The 22,884-nt window shown below is 40.4% G+C and overlaps 1 protein-coding gene across 2 annotated transcripts in view; it reads right to left on the bottom strand.

Moving 5' to 3' along the window:
• LOC126279033 (uncharacterized) overlaps positions 1–22,884 on the bottom strand; it is a 158,263-nt gene that overhangs the window by 8,881 nt on the left and 126,498 nt on the right. For both annotated transcript variants that reach the window (XM_049979430.1, XM_049979429.1), the window contains exons 9-10: positions 8,820–8,920; positions 8,562–8,725 (exon numbers count right to left, since the gene is read on the bottom strand). In XM_049979430.1, the coding sequence (XP_049835387.1) occupies positions 8,562–8,725; positions 8,820–8,920 (265 nt within the window). The remainder of the gene's footprint in view (positions 1–8,561; positions 8,726–8,819; positions 8,921–22,884) is intronic.

The raw sequence follows: 22,884 nt of genomic DNA, 5'->3' as shown, positions 1-22,884 counted from the left end.
TTCTAGGGGACTGATGACCACAGCAGTTTAGTCCCATAGTGCTCAGAGCCATTTGAACCATTTTGATGGCATTGTTGTCACTGGCTCCACCACTGAAGAACATCTTCAGAATCTCCGCACACTTTTTCATGTCTTACAGATTGCCGGTCTTAAGTGTAATCTTCAGAAATCAAAATTTTTTCAGGCATCTATCATGTACTTGGGGTTTCAACTCTCTCGGGATGGTATTCGTCCACTTCAGCAAACTGTCGCTGCGATCGATGCCCTTCCTTGCCCAACATCTGTTAAGGAACTGCAGGCCTTCTTCGAGAAAATAGCATACTATCACAAGTTTTTACCGTCTGCTGCTTTGGTGGCTCAGCCATTGCATCGCCTGTTGCATAAAAACGTGCCTTTTCACTGGTCCGACTCATGCGATGTGGCTTTCCAGAAATTGAAGACTATGCTGAAACAGGCCCTGTGCCTGGCTACTTATCGACCTGGCCAACATCTTGTTCTTGCCAAGAATTGTTCTTGCCACGGTTGCTTCTCAATACGGGGTCAGTGCAGTCCTTGCGCACAGTTTTTCTGACTGTTCGGAACAACCCATTGCATATGCCTCCAAAACGCTCACAGATGCCCAACAAAAGTATTCTCAAGTTGAAAAAGCAGCTTTGGCCATTAATTATGCTCTTCATAAGTTTGGTGTTTTCCTCTATGGATCCAAATTTCTTCTTGTTATGGATCACAAACCGCTTGTTTCCTTGTTTCATCCATCGACGTCACTTCCCGACAAGGCTGCACACCTCCTCCAACTTTGGGCTCTTTACTTGTCTCGTTTCAATTATGAGATTCATTTCCGGCCGACGGCTCCACAGGCGAATGCTGATGCACTGTCTCGCCTTCCCATGGGTCCTGATCTGGCATTCGACAGGGACGAACTTTTGTGTTTCCACCTGGATGTTGCCGAGCAGTGGGTTGTGGATGGGTTCCCCATCACCGGGGACCGGCTGGCGGCTGCTACAAGTTCTGACCCTACCCTCTCCCGGGTTTTACGCTGTATTCAGAAGGGTTGGCCAGATCGTTGGCTTAGACTTCTGATCCGTTGCGGAACTACTACGCTTTGCATTACCACCTCACAGCTAGGGATAGTGGTATCCTCCTTTCCACTGACAATGTTTTGCCGCGTGTTGCAGAACCTGTGTCTTTGCGTGCGGCAGTCAGGCGCCTCCTTCACCAAGGGTGCTGGAGTGTCTCTCACACAAAATCTCTGGCACGCTGGCATGTGTACTGGCCTGGCATTGATTCTGACATCGCACACATGGTCGCTGCCTGCGGCCCTTGTGCATCACAGGCCGCCACCCAAAGTCATCTTTGTCACCGTGGCCTTCGCCTGAAAAGCCCTGGGAGCGTATTCATGCTGACTTCATGGGGCCTATTTTAGGTACTTATTGGCTTCTCGTTATTAACACCTACTCTAACTTTCCTTTCAATGTCCGTTGCACATCGCCTACAACGGCAGCAAACCACCAATGCTCTAGCTCGCATTTTCTCTTTGGAAGGCCTTCCCTCTACTCTTGTTACTGATAATGGTCTGCAATTTGCCTCTTCCAATTTTGCAGATTTTTGTGCCCGTTACGGCGTCATGCACGTCACGGCCCCTCCGTTCCATCCACAGTCAAACGGTGAGGCTGAATGACTGGTCCGCACATTTAAGGCTCAGATAAGGAAACTCCTGACTTCTTCTGCTGATGATGCGCTTCTCCAATTTCTCGCTTCTTACCGTTTCCCCCCATGGGCGACCACAGGCCGGATGAGCTCTATATGGCCAACAGCCCCGCACGCTACTTCTTCTTCTGCAGCCTTCTGCCTCACGGCCGCAGGTGTCTTATCTTGGCTGGTTCACTGCCAACGACCTTGTATGGTTATGGGATATGGCAGGCGGCCAAAATGGAGTCCTGGCCGCATCTTACAACACCCTAGTCAACTCCTGTATGAAATCCAGATGGACACAGGTGTTGCAGTGCGTCATTTGGACCAGCTTTGACCTCGTGTGCCGGCAACGCCTGTTCCGGATGCCGCTACACCACCTTTGGCTCTACCTGACACTCGGGATACTGGAATTTCTCATTACTCACAATGCAGTCCTCTCACCATCATATCAGTGCCAGCACAAGAACTGACACCACCAGGAGACGTGCCCATGCAGGAACCAGATGACCTGTCGGAGCAACTCTGCTCGCCTCCTTCTCCTACGGACGTGGACACATCGCCTATGTCTCCTGTTATAACAACCGGACTTGCTGCAACAGGCAGATTGGTGCACGGGGCCAAAGCAGATTCTGCCCCCATGTCTCCTTTCATCTTGACCCGTTATCATATGGGACACTTCCGTCCGTACGGGAAGCCTCCTCCCCGAGACTTAACAGCCAGTCAAACAACACCTATGGACGTTAGCAATCTACAGGCCACCTCCATCAAGACCTGTGCAAAAACTTCAAAGGGGGAAAAGTGCTGTGACTCGCCGATCTTTCAAAGTGCCGCCGCGCAGTTACACGCGTCCTCTACATGCGGCGCTGTCTGCCAGCCAGTGGCCGCTAGACTTGGACTCAATTATGAATTGACTGTTAAAGTGTACACATGTCTTACTCTGTTTACTTGATCTGTGACTTTCATGTAGTGCGTCTTCCTTGAAATATATTTGTTCATCTTGAAGTTATAACATCTTGCCCTGGCCATCTGGGTTGTACAAACCTGAAACTGAGTCCATGCAGCTTAATCCACCGGCAGAAAAGTTCTAACAACCCTTCCACCCGCTTCTTAAAGGAACAGGCAGAAGCTTGGACATTTCCCGCCCTGTGTGCTGATTTCAGGGGGAAGGTATTTTTTTATCGATAATTCAGAGTCAGTTACAGATATTATTATCTAGATTGGACACAGAGTATTCCACTCAATTCAGTGCCAAGAGACCACAATCAATTTTAAGGGCAATTTTGCACATTTTGAGCTTCACTTCTCTGCCAGTCACTGGTTGATCTAAGTATGACCTCGGAGCTCAGATGACAGGCACCATTCATTCCACCTCAGCCATAAAATACAGTTGGTTGCACTCTGTTCCTACAACAGCAGTCTAAACCGATTCTTCGACACACTAAATAAAGCCTACAAGAATATACACTGAGTGCACAAGATGATCCTTCCTATCCCTTGCTACTATTTTCCTAATGAGACAATGACCAATGTGAAGTATTTGAGACACGTATTATTTTCTATTATTTTAATTACTAGAAAAGCGGATGACAATAACTTCTACAAGTTTCATTTCCAATTCTTATTACAAAAGAGAGAAGATGATGATGATGATGGTGCTGCTGCTGCTGCTAATGATGATGATTGGTTTGTGGGGCACTCAACTGTGTGATAATCAGTGCCCGTATAAATTCCCAACCTTTGCTTGGTCCAATCTCACCACTTTCATGAAGATGATAAAATAATGGCGGCAACCCAGTCATCTCGAGGCAGGTGAAAATCCCCGACCCCGGGACTCCATGCTCGGGAAGCAAAACGCGAAAACACGACTGCGAGACCATAAGCTGCAGGACAAAAGGGAGAAGAACTGTTTCTACCTAAGTGACACTCATTGTCAGTATGGAGCTGGGAAAACACCTTTTTATGACTTATCAAAAATCAGTTGCTATAAAGAACCTTTACTGCTGATACTAATTTTGTTGAAGATCGTCACCCACCTGGGATATGTAAATGATCTGACCTTTGTAAAAGCACGAGACAAAAAGCTGTACAATCTTCAAACTCAATATGTACCTACAAGACCATTTTCAATGGCAGTATTTGAATGAACACATGTGTAATGTTCAGTCTCACTCTACATAATCCATAATGAACATAGGAACTTAGTACACAAAATTTCAACATTGTTCAGAAGAAGCAATGTGTTGATATTACAATGTACAGATTCAACTTTTTGATACTTATCAAATGTTGAACAACTTCACTGTTAAGAATCTGAAATGTTTGTGTTTAATAATTATGAATAATAATTATAGTTATTTATGGTTATGTACAATAATTATGTATTATTTATTGTTGTTTAAAGTAGAGATCCAACAGAAAAATATGTAAAGACTTATTATAGGTTAAGTGAACATTTTAGAGACTTTGACACGTTAAGCCACAATATTCGGAAGTGGCAGCAGTCGAACAAGCAGGCCGATGACCAGCAGAGTGTGAGAAGGAGCAGTCAGCATTTCAACAGATCAGTGAACAAGCAGATGGGCAATGCTTCCAAGGAGAACAATGACCAGCACAGTCTGTACACCAGTGGTCAATACTCCAGGAAAGGTTATTATACTGAACTCATGTGCTTGATGTATCTGCTGATTCGGAGGAGTACAACAGGCCCGACCACGCCAGCATAGAGGTAAAACAAGGAAAACCAGCATATGTGTCAACATTGGTCAGTTTCTGCCCAACATGAGAAGCAAAGATCAACGATCTAAGGGTCAGTCACCGCCCTAGAAACTTCGTAACATTGTCAAAAACACCGAATAAATACCTCCAACAAACGGGCATGAGGTGGTCCTTTGAGGGGAGAAAGAAGAGATGAAGAAATGTCTTGGACCGATGGTTAGTCAGCGGACATCATACTTTGGTGCAGGGACTTAGCCGCTACGCTGCTAGACATAATAAAATGTCAGTACCATACCAATAGGTCAACAAGGAAGATTCTATCCCAGATGTTACCAGAAAGAAGTTCATGTGGTACTTACCCAGACGGCTGGTGAGGACAAAGGGACTGCGGCCTCACCATATGGGTCACCTGTGAACCTAGAGGTTAACGAACTCCGGCAGAATACGCTAAATCTGAGGGTCGCTGGTTCAATTCTGTGACAGAGCACTGCACCATACCATAACCATTTGTCAATAATGCAAAGAGCGAATTCACAAGGAAAGAACCCATTCCGCCCACCCACAAAGTGTCACTTCCCTCCCGCCATTCCTGCCAAAATAATTACCTTTACTCCCCTCTGTCACTGATGCTCTATATCTAGTGTCACAAATCCTGACTCACTACAGACCTACAGCCGACAGCACATGAACAGCTGTGCTTCATCACAATAAGTTCAATCTTTCGTCTCAATACTGATAGTTATCAAATAAATAACCAATGCACAATAACATTATTTGCATTAACAATCTTGAAAACTGTACACATAACTTAGTTACAAGACCAAATCGCCCTTGCAGTATCTTTCACATTTAGTGCAATTTAAGTCATCATATGGATAAACATACAAGATAATTGTGTACAACTTATATCATGCAAATTGTGTTGTGACACATCACTTTTGCCCAAAATCTGCCTAACCAACGAATGATGACTGTGACAGTTAAAAGTATTTGTATTAGTTACGTAATTTAGAATCCTAAACATTTTGGAAGTTATTGTTATTGTTTGTGGGTGTAAAATGGTATGGATGAGTGCAGCATATCTTCAAGGTGGGATGATGATGATGATGATGATGATGATGATGATGATGATGCCAGTTTTACTGAACACTGTGGTACTTGCTGATCTGGCAATCATTCCATGCAAGCTTGGATAAGCAGAGGACGCCATCGAGTAAAGAGTGTACTGAGAATGAAGATGACATCACGGTAAAAACAAGATATACTGTCATTCTCGATCAAATAGATGGTAGCATTTGGTGATTGTACCTCAAGCGGTCTATGTGACATTTCACATTGACCTACAAAGCGACAGTACTATAAAGAATCATTGTGTTTGAGAACATGATCACACATCACACTAAAATGAGAAGTGTTGTACTTACGAGATCTGTTCAAAAAATTTTGGGACATTTATAATTTTATGCCAATGGTGTGTTGGAGCAGAATGCAGTTGGCATCCCTGCACACAATTGTGTTTCATGTATAACTGCCCCAAGTTCCATCATTGTATGTCTGTTAGGTATTGTTCAGTGCTGTATTGAGTAGAGCATTATCTCACACAGTTTGCAAATTTCGAGATAGCGGAGTTAGAGTAGCAATGTGTCTGCATTAAATTTTGTTTGAAATTCAAGACCTTTACAGAGGCATTCCAAATGATGCAGGAAGCCCACGACGACAAGTGCTTAACCCATACTCGATGTTACAAATTGTTCATATGGTTTAGAAATGGCTGGACAGAAGTTAAAGATGACCCTTGTTCAGGACTTTTTTCAATGTCTACCGACAATGTTCCTCATAGGAATTTCTATGAAAGTGTGCATGCCAATAGAATACTGACTGTACAAGAGATTGCAGAAGAATGTAATGTTTCAGTTAGATTGCGTCATGAAATCTTGATACAGCATCTTGGAATGCATGCACCAAGTTCGTCCCACGGCTCATGAGTCAAGGCCAGAAAGACATTCACCTCGCAATCTGCAAAGAGCTTTTGGATCACGTAAATGAGAACGAGATATTCCTTAAGAAAATCATCACTGGTGATGAGATGTGGGTCTATGGTTATGACGTTGAGACCAAGTTTCAATCTTCACAATTGGTAGGGAAAGGTTCTATAAGACCAAAAAAAGCTTTCCAGGGCAGGTCAAATGTCACAGCAATGCTGATAGTTTTCTTTGACTTTGAACAATTAGTTCATCATGAACTTGTGCCACAGGGACAAACTGTTAACCAATAGTATTATTAGGATATGTTATGATGCATGTGAGAAAATGTGAGAAGGTAACAGCCTGAAATGTGGTGAGACAATTCATGACTTTTGCAGCAATATAACACACCCACAAATTCATCCCTTTTTGTGTGTGACTATTGCACAAAAAATGAAATTACTGTGCTGCCTCATCCTCCTACTCTCCAGACCTTGCCCCTGCAGACTTTTTTTTTTATTTCCAAAGTTGAAAACCCCGTTGAAAGGACAAAGATCTGCAAAGATAGATGAGATAAAAGAAAATTTGTAGACAGTGCTTCGTGCCATCCAACAAGAGGTGTACCAAGACTGCTTCCTGAAGTGGAAATGGCATTGGGAGCAGTGTATCAACTGTGGACGACAGTATTTTGAAGGAGACCATGCACAATAAGTAAAAGGTAAGCATAGAAAAAATTTGTGGAGAAAGTTCTGGAATATTTTGTACAGATGCTCTATTTCAAAATTAGATGCTTGAATGTAGTCTTGACCTCCTGTGACAACTGGAGAATATTACTAATGAAGTCCAAGCTTTTCAAAATAAGCGGTCATGAAGAAATAATATCAGCAAATTAAAGCCTGAAGTTAATAGCTCACAAACAGAATAGCCGGTTAAAACCAATGAGCTCTGCAAAAGACAGTGAGTACCTACCAAAGTTTAAATTAAGAAGCTCAGTCCAAGTTGAACATAATATCTTCAACAAATAGATTACGCCATGTTACAGAACAGACAAATGAAAAGGCAATAAGTAGTTGGAAAGTATTCCATATGATACTACAGTCTGTTGATGCACTGTGATCTTCAGTTCGAATATGGGTTGACACAGCTCTTCAAGGTAATCTGTACTGTGCAAGTCTCTTTGTATAATTACTGCAATCTTCATCCATTTGAATGTGCTTACTATAATTGAGCCTTCATTTCCCACCATAATTTTTACCCCCCACACTGCTCTCCTGCACCCAGTTAACTGGCCTTTAAACATGGAGTATTAAGAATTATGCCTGAAGAAATTATTTTTCATATTGTTAAACAAAAACACACAATAACAATGAGCTCCCTCTATAAATAGCCACACATGAATAAACCATGAAATTATCAAAATAATAATACAGGGATGAACAAACGCAATCAAAATACAGTAGATGCAATTCCATTACACACATTTCATGTGTTTTTCATCACTTTCAGTGAAACATAACTAAAATAATGTTCAAAAGTTCATTACCACATAATTTGTGTGATTACTAGCCAGGAATTCACAGTTACATAAGAAATTTTCACACGCATGTTACATTACCTTTCACTCACAATCAAAATGAAAAATGAACGTGGAAACTGAGAACCCATTGACAGCGATTCCCGAGGTCAGTGAGCTCACCAGAGATAGCCTCAACTGAGCAACAATCATAACAACAATAATTCAATCCACTTCTTCACCTTTCATTAACCACTCATGATCAACTGTTTCTGAAGCAGAATCTCAGAGAGATTTGTAACAAAATGACACAGAACATTTATTTCCATCAACTAACAGTTCAATTCCTCCTAATCACTAAGACTTCCCTAAGATTACCCCGACTTTTCCAATACGTTAAATTTGAGAATCCCAATTTTTCAAGCTAACTCACAAACTATATTAATGTGAAAAATGCCAAATTGCACTGTGGCTGAGAGGCCACACTGAACTATAGGTTCCCCTTTAACTGGTAGGGTAGGTCACATCAAAAGTTACAGCGAGCCAAGGCAATATCTTCTCCCATAGGGCCATGCCTAATAAAGACTGTGGTTTTCAAACCAATCTTCATCTCAATGACAACTTTCTTTATCTTTGCTATTTAATACAATTAATCACTCATTTAAATATTTACTTACCTGTTCATCCAAATAGTCCATTAAGTCATTCAACTTGAATTTAATTTTGTTAGCTTTCAGACCATTTTTGAGGTCATTTAACCATACTGGTTCATACATTAAAATCTTTTCATGAATTTCTGGATTATTTATTATGAAATTTTGAACAGCTGTTTGCAAGTCCACTGTAGAACAAAAACCACCAATGTTACCATATAAATTCTATATCAATAAAATTGCTATGCATTACATTCCATTAAGAAAATTAAAGGATCATACCTTCCTGTGAACCTTCACTTCTATTTTCACTAGTAGCACTCTGTTCATGAAATATTTCTTCATCATCTACTAGAATACTATAATCCTTGGAACTGTGGTTGCTGTAAACATAAGGTAGTTGACAATATATGGTAAACCATCACTCGTCTTCAGTTATCATAAGTTATTACTGAATAAAACAACTAATTTAAAACAAGCTAAATGAAGAAATTATTTCAGACTCAGTGACAAAGTATAATGATGATGATGATGATGATTAGAAAGCAGAAGAGAAGACTGTAAACTATCACATTTTATCTCTCTTTTGTAGACTGTCATGCACAAATCAATTAATTGCATGGCTTAAAGAGAAGCACACTTTGTTTGGCTTTCTAGTGGCCCTGGTATCTTACATGAATCTCGCATAGATCAAAATTTCCTCTCTATCCTAGCTCAGCTTCCAGTATTACAAGTCTCTTTATGTTTGTACAGAAGGCCAACCACATATGACAGCATAGATTTCATGTGACGTTACAATCTCTTACAGCTTTGTGGGCACCCTGCTCAGTCTGCATGGATGCAGGGACGGGCATTATTTGAATAAATTTCTATCTAGGTAATTATTTGAGTAATCACATAACTTTAAAAAAAATTATTTATGAATAAATTGTTTGCAAGTAGAGGAACTACTACTCTCTTCTAACTAATTAATAAGAGCATAACTACACTTTTTGTTCAATTATTAATCAGCCTTCACTTGTGTACAACCAGAGTTCCTGTGGGACAGATAAGTTTCTCTCTGATAAATAATGCATTAGTACTTTATACAGGAGTAGTTCAGGAGATAAATTCCAGACTAAAGCTCTAAATGTCTGTGGTTCAGATTCCCAGTGAGTCTAGGATTTTTTTCCTTGTCACTTATAACTTCCAGGAATGATTTGTTAATTGGTACATACCACGACCAATATGGCCACACCTTGTGAAGAACTGCAGCATTCAAACTAACCTTTGAGTTGAGGACAGTTTTGCTTATTCTACAGTACAGCTAATTTAGTTTATATATGCTTCATAGCCAAACAGCCACAGAACCTGAACTACTGACAGACCAATTCAACTGATTTTGCACTTCTCAATAATTCTGTTCTTCCTTCCTTCCTTCTTTCTTTCCTCCCACCGCCAACATAATGCGGAAGCACTGTGCATAATAAGATAAGCATAAGAAAGCAGCCAACAAAAATTTAAATCTTCAATACCTTTCTCAATTGTACCAAGATTGCTAATGTTATGGGATGCATGTCTTGATATAATTGTGCAGATAGATATTTGTATTGCTATAAAATAAATAAACAAACTAAGGGGTCAGTGGTTGGTAATAATCAAGATCAACAGATTTTAAATCTAAAATCTCCTTAAACTATTACATCAAATGGCCTGTATGAAGGTAGCTCACTTGAAAACTATACACCATACTCACTCACTTTTACTTACAGCCAGTTTTTCAGACTTTTCAAGTTCAACGAGGAAATTTTTTGTGTATAACCAGTCAGTCCAGAACATTTTGAAACTCGACTGATGGAAAATACAGAAAAATGGTGGCTTCAATGCTTCATGTGATCTCTTGCACACAATACACAGAACATTCATAAAATGGGAAATCCATAATGGAATAAAGACAACGTTATGAAACGATAGATTGCTACTCACCATATGGTGGAGATGCTGAGTCATGCAAACAGGCACAACAAAAAGACTACTAAACAAGTAAGCTTTCGGCCAAAAGGCCTTCTGCTTTAGACATCATACACACAGACACTCATGCAAACACAACTCACATACACATGGACACTGTGTCTGGCTGCCAAGGTCAGACTGTGAATAACTGAACATGATGGAAGAAGCAATCTGGGTGTTGGGATGAGGAGGAGGCTGGGGCAGGGAGGGGGAGGGATAGAAGGGCAGGGGTGGGGGAAGATAAAGTAATGCTTGAGGGAGCATACATAACACTGATACAGACATGTGAAACAGTACAAAGAGTCCTTCTTTGGGACAATGTTCAACTCGTGCATCACATGGTCTTGGATTGGATACATAAAAAATCTACTCACCAAGCAGCAGCAGTAGGAGAACACACATATAAAAAAAGGTTTTACATATGAAAGCTTCCAAAGTCAGTGACTCCTTCTTCTGGCAGAAGGGCTTAAGGGGAAGGAAGAGAGGTGAAAGAAGAGGACTGGAGAGGTTTAGGAAAAGGGGTACAGTTTGGAAAAGTCACCCAGAACACATCAGGGGAGGCTTATAGGATGGGATGAAAAGGAAAGACAGATTGTTGGGGACTGCACAGGAAGACATTTTAAAACCTGAGAGCATGAAGGTTGAATACAGGGTAATATGCAATACAGAGATTACTGCTAAAACATTGTGCATACGTTAATAACAGTGAAAAGCTAAGTGCATTGTTTGTAATAGAGGTGGGAGGCGGGTGACGAAAAATAGACAGGCCTGAAAATGAAAGTTGTAGAAAACTAAAATGGAGTGAAGAAAGGTGTAGCTACTGTGAAGAAATGCCGAGATGGAAGAAATTAACATAAATTAAGGCCAGGTGGGTGGCGAGAACCAAGGACTTTTTGTAGCACTAGTTCCCACCTGCAGAGTTCTGAGAAACTGTTGTCAGGGAAGTTGCTCATTTGTTTTATTTTCAAAGCAACTGTCCATTCATTTAGGAAGCCAGTCAGTCAGGCTATAGCTCCCAGCTGATATACGAGTATGAGTAAACAACAGTGTTTATCCTTTTCTGTGTTTTCCTCTTACAATATATATTAAATTTTGTGCGTGTTTTGTGTGTTTAAGAGGTTTACTCTCATGTTTTTGCAAGTGTAAATTCATTCAGTCTGTAATGCAATAGTTGCTCACACATCAGCATCCATTCATGACACATCAGGAGGGTAGGAAGTTATGTATCTAGAATGCTGTCCGCTTTTACTGTTTGCTTCTTCAGTTAGTCTTGTTAGGATGGCTATGATATGTGCATGCTGTGTGTGGATGCATGAGGAGATGGCCGCAGTTTGGAAACAGCTGAATGTGTTTCTGGCTACAGTCAATCACCTTCACGCTGCTGCCTCGGGATGCAGCGGTGACGAAGAATCTGGCATGTCACATGGAACGTCTCAGGTGTCACTTGCTTTGCTCACGAGTTCTGCTTCTGAGGCACTTTCTACTGCACTCAATGCAGTGGATCCGCCCTCACAGCAGGGTGAGGGGCGGGTGGTAATGCGTTCACATTGATTGAGACGGAGGGTCAATGTAGAGACTGGCAGCCTGGCCTTGCCCACTGTGAGTGGACAAGGTGGCTGCTCCTTCTGCTGGGTCCGAGCAGGCACACAGGGAGAGGAGCGCGGTTTACTAGTTATTGGGAGCTCCAATGTTAGGCACATTAGGCCCCTTAGGCAGACAACATACAGGGCTGGAAAAAAAGCCAACATGCATTCGGTACGTCTGCCGGCGTGTGTCATCTGAGATGTGGAGGCGGCCTTACCACAGGCTACCGAGCATGCAGAGTCCTGTCATCCGCAAGGTGTGGCTCATGTCGGCACCAACAACACCTGTCCATGGGTTCTGAGGCGATCCTCAATTCGTACAGATGGCTGGTGGAGGTGGTGAAGACTACGGGGTGCAAACAGTGCTCGCAATTTGCAGTATCAGTCCCCGAGTTGATCAGGGTCCTTGGGTTTGGAGCAGAGTGGAGGGTCTCAACCAAAGGCTTCCTTTACTTTGTGATGGTCTTGGCTGCAGATTTCTAGACCTGCATCATCGTGTGGAGACTTATAGGCTCCCTTTGTAGGTCAAGGTGCTACACAAAGGAAGCAACTACTCAGGTAGCAGAGTACTTGTGGAGAATATACGAGGGTCTTTAGGCCAGGCAATAGTTTCAGGTCCTATGCTGAGCTGGAAAGTCAACTCAGTTGCCTTCTTAAATGAAGTATTAAAAGCAGTGGATGATAAACAACATGCATCTGGGATATTTCTGGATCTAAGTAAAGCCTTTGACGGAACTGATCATGACATTCTCTTTGGTAAATTAAGTAATTATGGAATCAGAGGCCAGTCTGAAAATGGGTCCAGTCGCACCTCAGTAGTCATCAGCAGATTTCAGAAATAAAACACAAAGATAATGAAACACAAAAAATTTCTAATTTTTACAGTGACGAGCAGAAAATCAAGTATGTAGTCCCACAAGGGTCAGTTCTGTACTGTTTGCAGATGACACTAGGGACATTTCATGTCAGTTCAACCAGGCGCTCCAGCTCATAGTCTCAGATTTGACTGAAATTCAATACACAAATTCTACCATCCCCCCCATGAACCAAGGACCTTGCCGTTGGTGGGGAGGCTTACGTGCGTCAGCTATACAGATGGCCGTACCGTAAGTGCAACCACAACGGAGGTCAGACAAACGTGTGGTTTCTGAAGAGGGGCAGCAGCCTTTTCAGTAGTTGCAGGGGCAACAGTCTGGATGATTGACTGATCTGGCCTTGTAACACTAACCAAAACAGCCTTGATGTTCTGGTACTGCAAACGGCTGAAAGCAAGGGGATACTACAGCCGTAATTTTTCCCAAGGGCATGCAGCTTTATTGTATGATTAAATGGTGATAGTGTCCTCTTGGGTAAAATATTCCGGAGGTAAAATAGTCCCCCATTCGGATCTCCGGGCAGGGACTACTCAAGAGGACATAGTTATCAGGAGAAAGAAAACTGGCGTTCTACAGATCGCAGCTTGGAATGTCAGATCTCTTAATTGCGCAGGCAGGTTAGAAAATTTAAAAAGGGAAATAGATAGGTTAAAGTTAGATATAGTGGGAATTAGTGAACTTCGGTGGCAGGAGGAACAAGACTTTTGGTCAAGTGAATACAGGGTTATAAATACAACATCAAATAGGGATAATGAATAAAAAATAGGAGTGCAGGTAAGCTACTACAAATAGCATAGTGAATACATTATTGTAGCCAAGATAGGCACGAATCCCACGCCTACTACAGCAGTAAAAGTTTATATGCCAACTAGCTCTGCGGATGATGAAGAAATTGATGAAATGTATGATGAGATAAAAGAAATTATTCAGGTAGTGAAGGGAGATGAAAATTTAATAGTCATGGGTGACTGGAATTCGAGAGTAGGAAAAGGGAAAAAAGGAAACATAGTAGGTGAATATGGATTGGGGCTGAGAAATGAAAGCGGAAGCCGCCCGGTAGAATTTTGTACAGAGCATAAATTAATCATAGCTAACACTTGGTTCATGAGACATAAAAGAAGGTTGTATACATGGAAGAATAATGGAGATACTAGAAGGTATCAGATAGATTGTATAATGGTAAGACAGAGATTTAGGAAGCACGTTTTACATTGTAAGACATTTCCTGGGGCAGATGTGGACTCTGACCACAATCTATTGGTTATGAACTAGGAACTGCAAGAAGATGAGAAATTAAGGAGATGGGACCTGGATAAACTGACTAAACCAGAGGTTGTACAGAGTTCCAGTTTAATAAGTCACAGATGAAAAATACTAACGTGAATTTTTTACTGGTAGAAGCCGACCATGGGGAAGATCAGTTTGGATTCCGTAGAAATGTTGGAACACGTGAGGCAATATTGACCCTATGACTTATCTTAGAAGAAAGATTAAGGAAAGACAAAACAACGTTTCTAGCATTTATAGACTTAGAGAAAGCTTTTGACAATGCTGACTGGAATACTCCCTTTCAAATTCTGAAGGTGGCAGGGGTAAAATACAGGGAGCGAAAGGCTATTTACAATTTGTACAGAAACTAGATGGCAGTTATAAGAGTCGTGGGACATGAAAGGGAAGCAGTGGTTGGGAAGGGACTGAGACAGGGTTGTAGTGTCTCCCTGATGTTATTCAAACTGTATATTGAGCAAGCAGTAAAAGAAACAAAAGAAAAATTCGGACTAGGTATTAAAATCCATGGAGAAGAAATAAAAGCTTTGAGGTTCGCCGATGACATTGTAATTTTGTCAGAGACAGCAAATGACTTGGAAGAGCAGTTGAACGGAATGGACAGTGTTTTGAAAGGAGGATATAAGATGAACATCACAAAAGCAGAACGAGGATAATGGAATGTAGTCGAATTAAGTCGGGTGATGCTAAGGGAATTAGATTAGGAAATGAGACACTTAAAGTAGTAAATGAGTTTTGCTATTTGGGGAGCAAAATAACTGATGATGGTTGAAGTAGAGAGGATATAAAATGTAGACTGGCAATGACAAGGAAAGCGTTTCTGAAGAAGAGAATTTATTAACATTGAGTACAGATTTAAGTGTCAGGAAGTCGTTTCTGAAAGTATTTGTATGGAGTGTAGCCATGTATGGAAGTGAAACATGGACGATAAATAGTTTAGACAAGAAGAGAATAGAAGCTTTCAAAATGAGTTGCTACAGAAGAATGCTGAAGATTAGATGGGTAGATCACACAACTAATGAGGAGGTATTGAATAGAATTGGCGAGAAGAGGAGTTTGTGGCACAACTTGACAAGAAGAAGTGACCGGTTTGCAGGAGGCATCAGGGGATCACTAATTTAGCATTGGAGGGCAGCGTGGAGGGTAAAAATCATAGAGGGAGACCAAGAGATGAATACACTAAGCAGATTCAGAAGGATGTAGGTTGCAGTAAGTACTGGGAGATGAGGAGACTTGCACAGCGTAGAGTAGCATGGACTGCTGCATCAAACCAGTCTCTGGACTGAAGACCACAGCAACGACAACAACTACAATTCTACCATGTGTGGAACACTCATTTACAAAGTATTAGTTTCCCCTGCCAATTAGTTCCAGAATTATGACTTGTGAAAGAAGGTGGCGTGACCCGGAAATTGCAACCCGCATCTGGCAATCTATCTACAGACCCAACCTCAGGTCTTAATAACTTTGGAACTATTCCACACAGTCCAGTGAAATTTTTACAACCCAGTAACATCAATTTAGAGAACACACTCCATGAATCAAAACACCAACAATATATTTCTGAGGGAAAATAAAAAATTCCAAAATGTGATTTAAAAAATGTAACACGTTACAAGCCACATATTGTAGGTGCCATCTATGCCAAATATAATCCACTCAAAAAGGGTATAAATTTTTTTGTGGTAAGCTTAATGTGGCCTAAACACACACAGAACTCATCATGCCCATATCAGTCTCAAAAACTGCATTACATGCACATGACAATACAAAAATTTGAAAAATTACCAGAAAAACATGGATTTTCGAAGTGTGGTAGCAAAAAAGGGACAATTGGTATCAAAGCCAAATTTCACACACTGCATAAGTAGACCATAATGATATATATCTCAAAATTTCAGCATGTTACTGAAGACATTTGTGTACAAGGAAGTTGACAGATGTATTTGGTGATGTGGCCATTGTTCCACAACACAATTTTGTAAAAACATTTTGTAAACTGTTCTGCCTCTTCTTATCCTCTCCCACAACTGTTTAATCACTAAGCAACAACATATACACAGATTAACACTACCTATGATTTATGTTTGCTGCACCTTAACTGCTAAAAACCAGTTGATTGTGCTTCGAACAGAAGTTCTCACACACTTTATCTACTGTACTCTGTACATTGAGTGGCAAATTGTACTGTCTTCCTGACACTGTGGTAGGAACTGGAACTGTCGTAAGAATATGTTCAAAAGGAATCCAACCACCTGTCTCCCAAATGTGGCCAATGAAATGATCTTACTGGTCCTGCTGGTGCCATGAAGTTCACACATACATATCCCGTGTTCTAGACTGCTTTATAGCAACTCTTCGACTGATTTCACCTCATCTTTCGAAACATAGAATGATTGTATGCTAGAGATATTTTTCTGTACCCAGGTAAATAACTGAAGAGGTGTTAGAATGTGACTTTCTGTGGGGTGCTGCAGACTAGCTCGTGATGCCATGCGCTTAATGGTAGCACCAATACCATTCATTACATGCATTTTTACCATGACTTGTTGTGAAAAAATTCCATTCTGCATTAATCTGAAAATCATGGTAACGCATGCATAAATTTTTGAGATTTGTACAGTTTTTGTACTGACTAGCGGTGCCATCACTGAAGTATTTCGCAAAATGTATGTGAGGCAGCTTGTTTTTCACACATGCCATGACAGTGCGAATGTGGGCGTGAACTGTAATGGCATCATGAATTAAACAGTCACTAAAAACGCACAGGTTCATGACAGACACATCACCTGATTCACCTCTACAGTAAATCGCAAATTGCTGGAGAGTTGCTTGACTGTTGTCCCAATGATATCCTTGGATGGCATCTTGAACTATAAATGCATAATTTTCAGAAAAGTCTAGCATTACTATAATTTCATCTTGTTTCAAATTATACTTATAAAACTGCAGATAAGCCGATTGTGCTGTTGCTGTGAAGCTGTGTGTGGTCAGTTTGTCCATTTTTTGACAACACATTTCAACAAAATCTTCCACTGTAATTTGCTTTGTTTCAGACGTGTGCGATCCATGTGAGTCCATTGTTTACAAGAAACAAGTTCATCGTCATCCATAAGGAGTTCACCATACAGTTTGTTATTCATGTGTTCTGCAAGATTTGCCTTACCAGGACACTTTTCACACCTGTGTATCATGCACTGGAAGGAACTGATGTCACACACTAGCAGCTTCATTGCACCTTTGTAATACAGACCAGATCCTTTACAGCAGCAAACATCAGCTTAGCATTTTGATGGATCTCACATACACAAGCATTGTGTGTGCCCCCTTGCACTTACAGGCACAACCCATTTTGTCCGAAGATTGAAAAAAGATGATAAACCTACTTTGGTATTGGGATACTTTTCCTTGAATTCTACATATAGTTATGATATGTTGCAAAGCAACACTCTTTTTTGCATCTGTACACGTACATTTCCCATTTCCACTGTTACATAGTCCCCCCCCCCAGGCATTATTCGGCTATAGTCATTATTTTCATAAAACTCCGACACTAGCACCTGTATTTCTGAACTCAATTGCTTACCCTGAGCCTGCTGAAGTTGTGGAAGCACTCCTTGGGTTGCTTTTATTTTCCTAGCTTGGTTTACCATATATGTAGAAACATTGAATTTCTTTGCAGTGTAGTCAATAGACCAGCTGGAAGGTGCAAGGGTAAGAATAGCTACTTTTTTCTGGTGTGTGGATAAGGCACATTTTTCTTTCAAATCATGCACAATTTTGTCCAACTCAGAGCATTTCTGGCATGATTCTGTCCCTTTGGAGCAGATAGTTCTTCCTCTTCCACCATTAGTGTGTCAGCTATTTTGTTTTTTAATTCCATTTGAGCTTCTTGTAGTTTTCTTCTATCATAGCTGGGCCTGTCTCTTTTCCCAACTTTGTGTGTCTTCATGGGAGACAAACCAAGAGCAGTCACTCAAGTATTTCATTGCTCATCTGCTGTGGTTGTAGGTGGCTGATACTCTTTGTCACTGTCATGTAAATTATCAGAATATTCTTCATTTTTTAGCAGTGTAACACACCAGGAACATAACTTTTGTCCTGGTTTTATGTTAAGTCCCATGCACTGATTCACTTTCAATACTGATTTTAGATCAGTTTCTCTGAGGCTACACTTCACTGTTTTCTTATGAATCTGAAATGAATCAAAACAACTTCTTTGTAGGAAAGAATACTTATCCAGGAACACTTTCATATGATGATAACAAACACTAAAGTTTCCTGGAACTGTACTTCTTGTGCCCACAGGGTGTATCCCGGATTTCCATAGCAACAAATCTTGGTCAGATTCATCCAGATCATACAGTACAAAGCGAATGCCTCATTTTGTTCCATATGTTGTTTTATGACATTCAGATGCTTGTGCTCTACCAATACTGCAACTTGTTTGAACAAAAGCACCACTAGTACAATCTTCTGTCTCCATACTGACTTTCCACAACAGTACTGACCAGTCTGAACTAGAATCTTAAAGACATGAGTAACCCGTAAGTGTTGCTTGTTTCCTTTGTTCTTCCTGCCTAACAATGACTCATTCTGTCCCTGAAAACTACCATTGTTTAACTTTATCTGAAACCAACTGTCTGCATCATCAATATTACCTGCTAAATCGCGTTAAAAGAAATGTAACCAATTGCGTCTCCGTCACCTTGTATTGTACACAAATGCCCCACAATAAGAAGTTGAATTCTGCCACATATTATATTATGGTCTACTTATGCAGTGTTGGAAATTTGGCTTGGATATCACTTGTCCCTTTTGTGCTACCACACTTCGAAAATCCATGTTTTTCAGGTAATTTTTCAAATTTTTGTATTTCTGTGTGCATGTAACTGTTTGTGCGACTGATATGGGCAAGATGAGTTCTGTGTGTCTTTAGGCCACATTAAGCTTACCACCAAAAAAAAAAAAAAAAAAAAAAAAAAAAATTATACCCTTTTTGAGTGGATTATATTTGGCATAGAGGGCACCTACAATATGTACCTTTTAACGTATTACATTTCTTTAGTCACAATTCTAAATTTTTTATTTTCCCTCAGAAATATGTTGTTGGTGTTTTGATTCATAGAGTGTGTTCTCTAAGTGGATGTTACTAGGTTGTAAAAATTTTATTGGACTGTATGGAATAGTTCCAAAGTAATTAAGACCTGAAGCTGGGTCTGAAGATAGATTGACAGATGTGGGTTGCAATTTCCGGATCACACCACCTTCTTTCACAAGTCATAATTCTGGAACAAAACCTCCATCCTGCAAACACTGTTTTCACTATCGAAGGAAAAAATGTGTTGAAGGTTAGTCATACAAAATTTCTAGGTGTACATGTTCAGGCAGATCTGAAGTGGAAGGTACACCTAAACAATTTAAATAAGAGACTGAATTCACTAGCATATGCTGTTTCGATCCTCACTCAAAATACAAGCTGCTCATTAGTGCTGACAATGTATCATTCCAGTATACAGTCGCTACTTATGTAGGGAATAATTTTTTGGCGGAATTCCATAAATACTATAAAAACATTTAAAATACATAAAAAGATTATCAGGATGATAAAAAAAGCTAAATGTAAGAATTCCTGTAGACCCCTTTTAAAACTATGAAAATATTTCCACTGCCTTGTTTGTGTATATATACGAAATACTAATTTTCACAAAAGGTAGTATCTTAAAAAAGGAAAATCTCTTCAAACACAACTATGATATACGCACATAATAAACTAGACATAAGATGAACCTACACAGGAACACAGTAAATACAAACTTAAGCAAAAGAGGAGTATATCATTCTGGAGCTATGTTATATAACCATATGCCTTCTTACCTAAAATGCATACCAACATTAAATGCATTTAAAATAAAGTTAAAACAGTTCTTGCTAGACCACTGCTTCTATTCTTTGTCTGAGTTTATGGAACATAATAATAAGTAAACCTCACGTACCAAATTTCACTAATTGTCAATACATAATATAGTCTACATTGTGCTTATCATGTCATCTCACTTAATAACTGCTATTATCACATGTAGAAGCAATGTAGTACACCAACCTACATTATTATGCATTTTTATTATGTCAACAATGTAGTCAAAATGACTACTGTATTGAAACTAACTAGGTTTATCACTGTCCTATATCACATGTACGAAACTGACTCTTGGACCAATAAATAAATAACACTCACCAGTCAATAGGCGGCAAGGGAAGTCAAACGGCGTTCACAATAAACACACTTCGACTGTCACAATTTTATCAGTAAACCGTCACAGTATTCGTAAAAAGTTCCCAAATTCATTGCCCTGCAGGAAAGGTGTAGTGCTCAAATTATTACTGGGAGTGAAAGCTGGCTGAAACCCAAAGCAGACAGCTCTGTGGTGGTTAGCGAGTTGTGGAACGTATACTGGAAGACAGATCAGAGGCCGCAGGAGGGGGAGTGTTCATTGCAGCTGACTAAAATATTGTATCTTTTGAGATTGAAGTTGAGTGTGACAGTGAAGTCATCTGGTCGCATAGAACAGGTGTAGGTGAAGCCAAGTTAATTGTTGGATGTTTTTACCAGCCACCCAATTCTGCTGTTACAGTTCTAGAGCCATTCAAAGAAAATCTACAGACAATAGCACGTAAGCACCCAGATCATGCAATACTCATTGGAGGCGACTTTAACATACCAAGTATAGATTTTGGGGGGTGGATGGGAGGGGGACGGGGAGTACAGAGAGACAGTCAACTAGTGAAATACTTTTGAACATGTTTTCTCAAAACTCTTGAGCAGCTAGCTCGGCAGCCCACACCCCGCCCACACGCAATGGAAATATCTTAGACCTTGTAGTTGCAAATAGCCCAAACCTAATCGACAATGTCAGTTTAGAAATGGGTATTAGCGATCATGATGTCATTATAGTAACTATGATTACAAAAGTTAATAAATCAGTCATCAAGGCTAGGAGAGTGTTTCTGCTAAACAGAGCAGAAACGCAGTTATTAGCATCGCACTTACACGATGAATTGGCATCACTTAGTTCCAGTAAGATGGCTGTATCGCAATTAGGGACAAAGTTTAATCAGATTGTAAATTGTGCCCTGGAGAGTTGTGCACCTAGTAAGTGGGTAGAGGACAGAAAAGACTCACCACGGTTTAATAATGAAATTCAGTGGTCGCTGAGGAAGCAGAATATGTTGAATTCTCGGTTCAAAAGGAAATGCACAGACGACAACAAGCGAAGGCGAGTCAAGATTCATGCACCTGTAAAAAGATCTATGTGTGAAGCATACAACAACTACTACTGTCACACCTTAGCAACAGACCTGGCAGAGAATCCGAGAAAATTCTGGTCTTAAGTAAAATCACTAAGTGGGTCTAAGGCTCCTATTCAGTTCTTTGCTGACCAGTCTCATGTGGCAGTTGAAGACACCAAAATGAAAGCCGAAGTTTAAATTTCAGATTCAAGAAATCATTCACACAGGAGAATCATACAAACATACCCTCATTTGACCATCAGACGGACTCCCATATGGGTGACATAGTAATAAGCATCCCTGGCACAGAGAAACAACTGAAAGATTTGGAAGCAAATAAATCACCAGGTCCAGATGGAATCCCTGTTTGATTTAACAAAGAGTACTCAACAACATTGGCCGCATACCTAGCTTGCATTTATCAGGAATCCCTCTCCCATGACTGCAAAAGAGTGCATGTGACTCCAGTCTATAAGAAGGGCAAAAGAACAGACCTGCAAAATTACAGACCAATATTCTTAACTTCTGCTTGCTGCAGAATCCTTGAACATATTCTCAGTTCGAATATAATAAACTTTCTTTTGACAGAGAAGCTAATGTTCATGAATCAAAATGGTTTAGAAAGCGTTGCTCACGCAAAACTCAACATCTCCTTTTCTCACATGATATACTGCGAACTGTGGATGAGAGGCAAGAGGCAGATTTCATATTTCTAGATTTCTGGTAAGCATTTGACATGCTGCCCCACTGCAGGCTGTTAACAAAGCATATGGAATAAATTAACAGATAAGTGAGCGGCTCAAAGACTTCTTAAACAACAAAACCCAGAATGTTGTCCTCAACAGCGAGCATTCATTAGAGACAAGGGTATCATCAGAAGTGCCCCAGGGAAGTGTGATAGGGTCACTGTTGTTCCGTTTGTACATAAATGATTTGGCAGACAGGGTGGACAGCAATCTCCAGTTGTTTGCTCTGATAATGTGGTTCATGGTGAAGTGTTGAAGCTGAATTGCTGTAGGAAGATACAAGATGACATAGACAAAATTTCCAGTTGAGTGATGAATGGTAGCTAGCCCTAAATGTGGAAAAATTTAAGTTGAGGCAGATCAATAGGAAGATCAAACCTGTAATGTTCAGATACAGTATTACTAGTGTCCTGCTTGGCTTGGTTACATCGTTTAAATATCTGGACGTAACGTTGAAAAGTGATAAGAGATGGAACGGGCATGTGGAAACTGTGTTAGGGAAGGCAAATGCTTGATTTTGATTCATTGGAGGATTTTAGGAAAGATTGGTTCACCTGTAAAGGAGACTGCATAT

The sequence above is a fragment of the Schistocerca gregaria genome, chromosome 6 (assembly GCF_023897955.1).
Source record: "Schistocerca gregaria isolate iqSchGreg1 chromosome 6, iqSchGreg1.2, whole genome shotgun sequence".
Lineage (NCBI taxonomy): Eukaryota > Metazoa > Arthropoda > Insecta > Orthoptera > Acrididae > Schistocerca > Schistocerca gregaria.
Note: the sequence above shows the minus strand (reverse complement) of the source record. Positions and strands in the feature narration are given on the sequence as shown.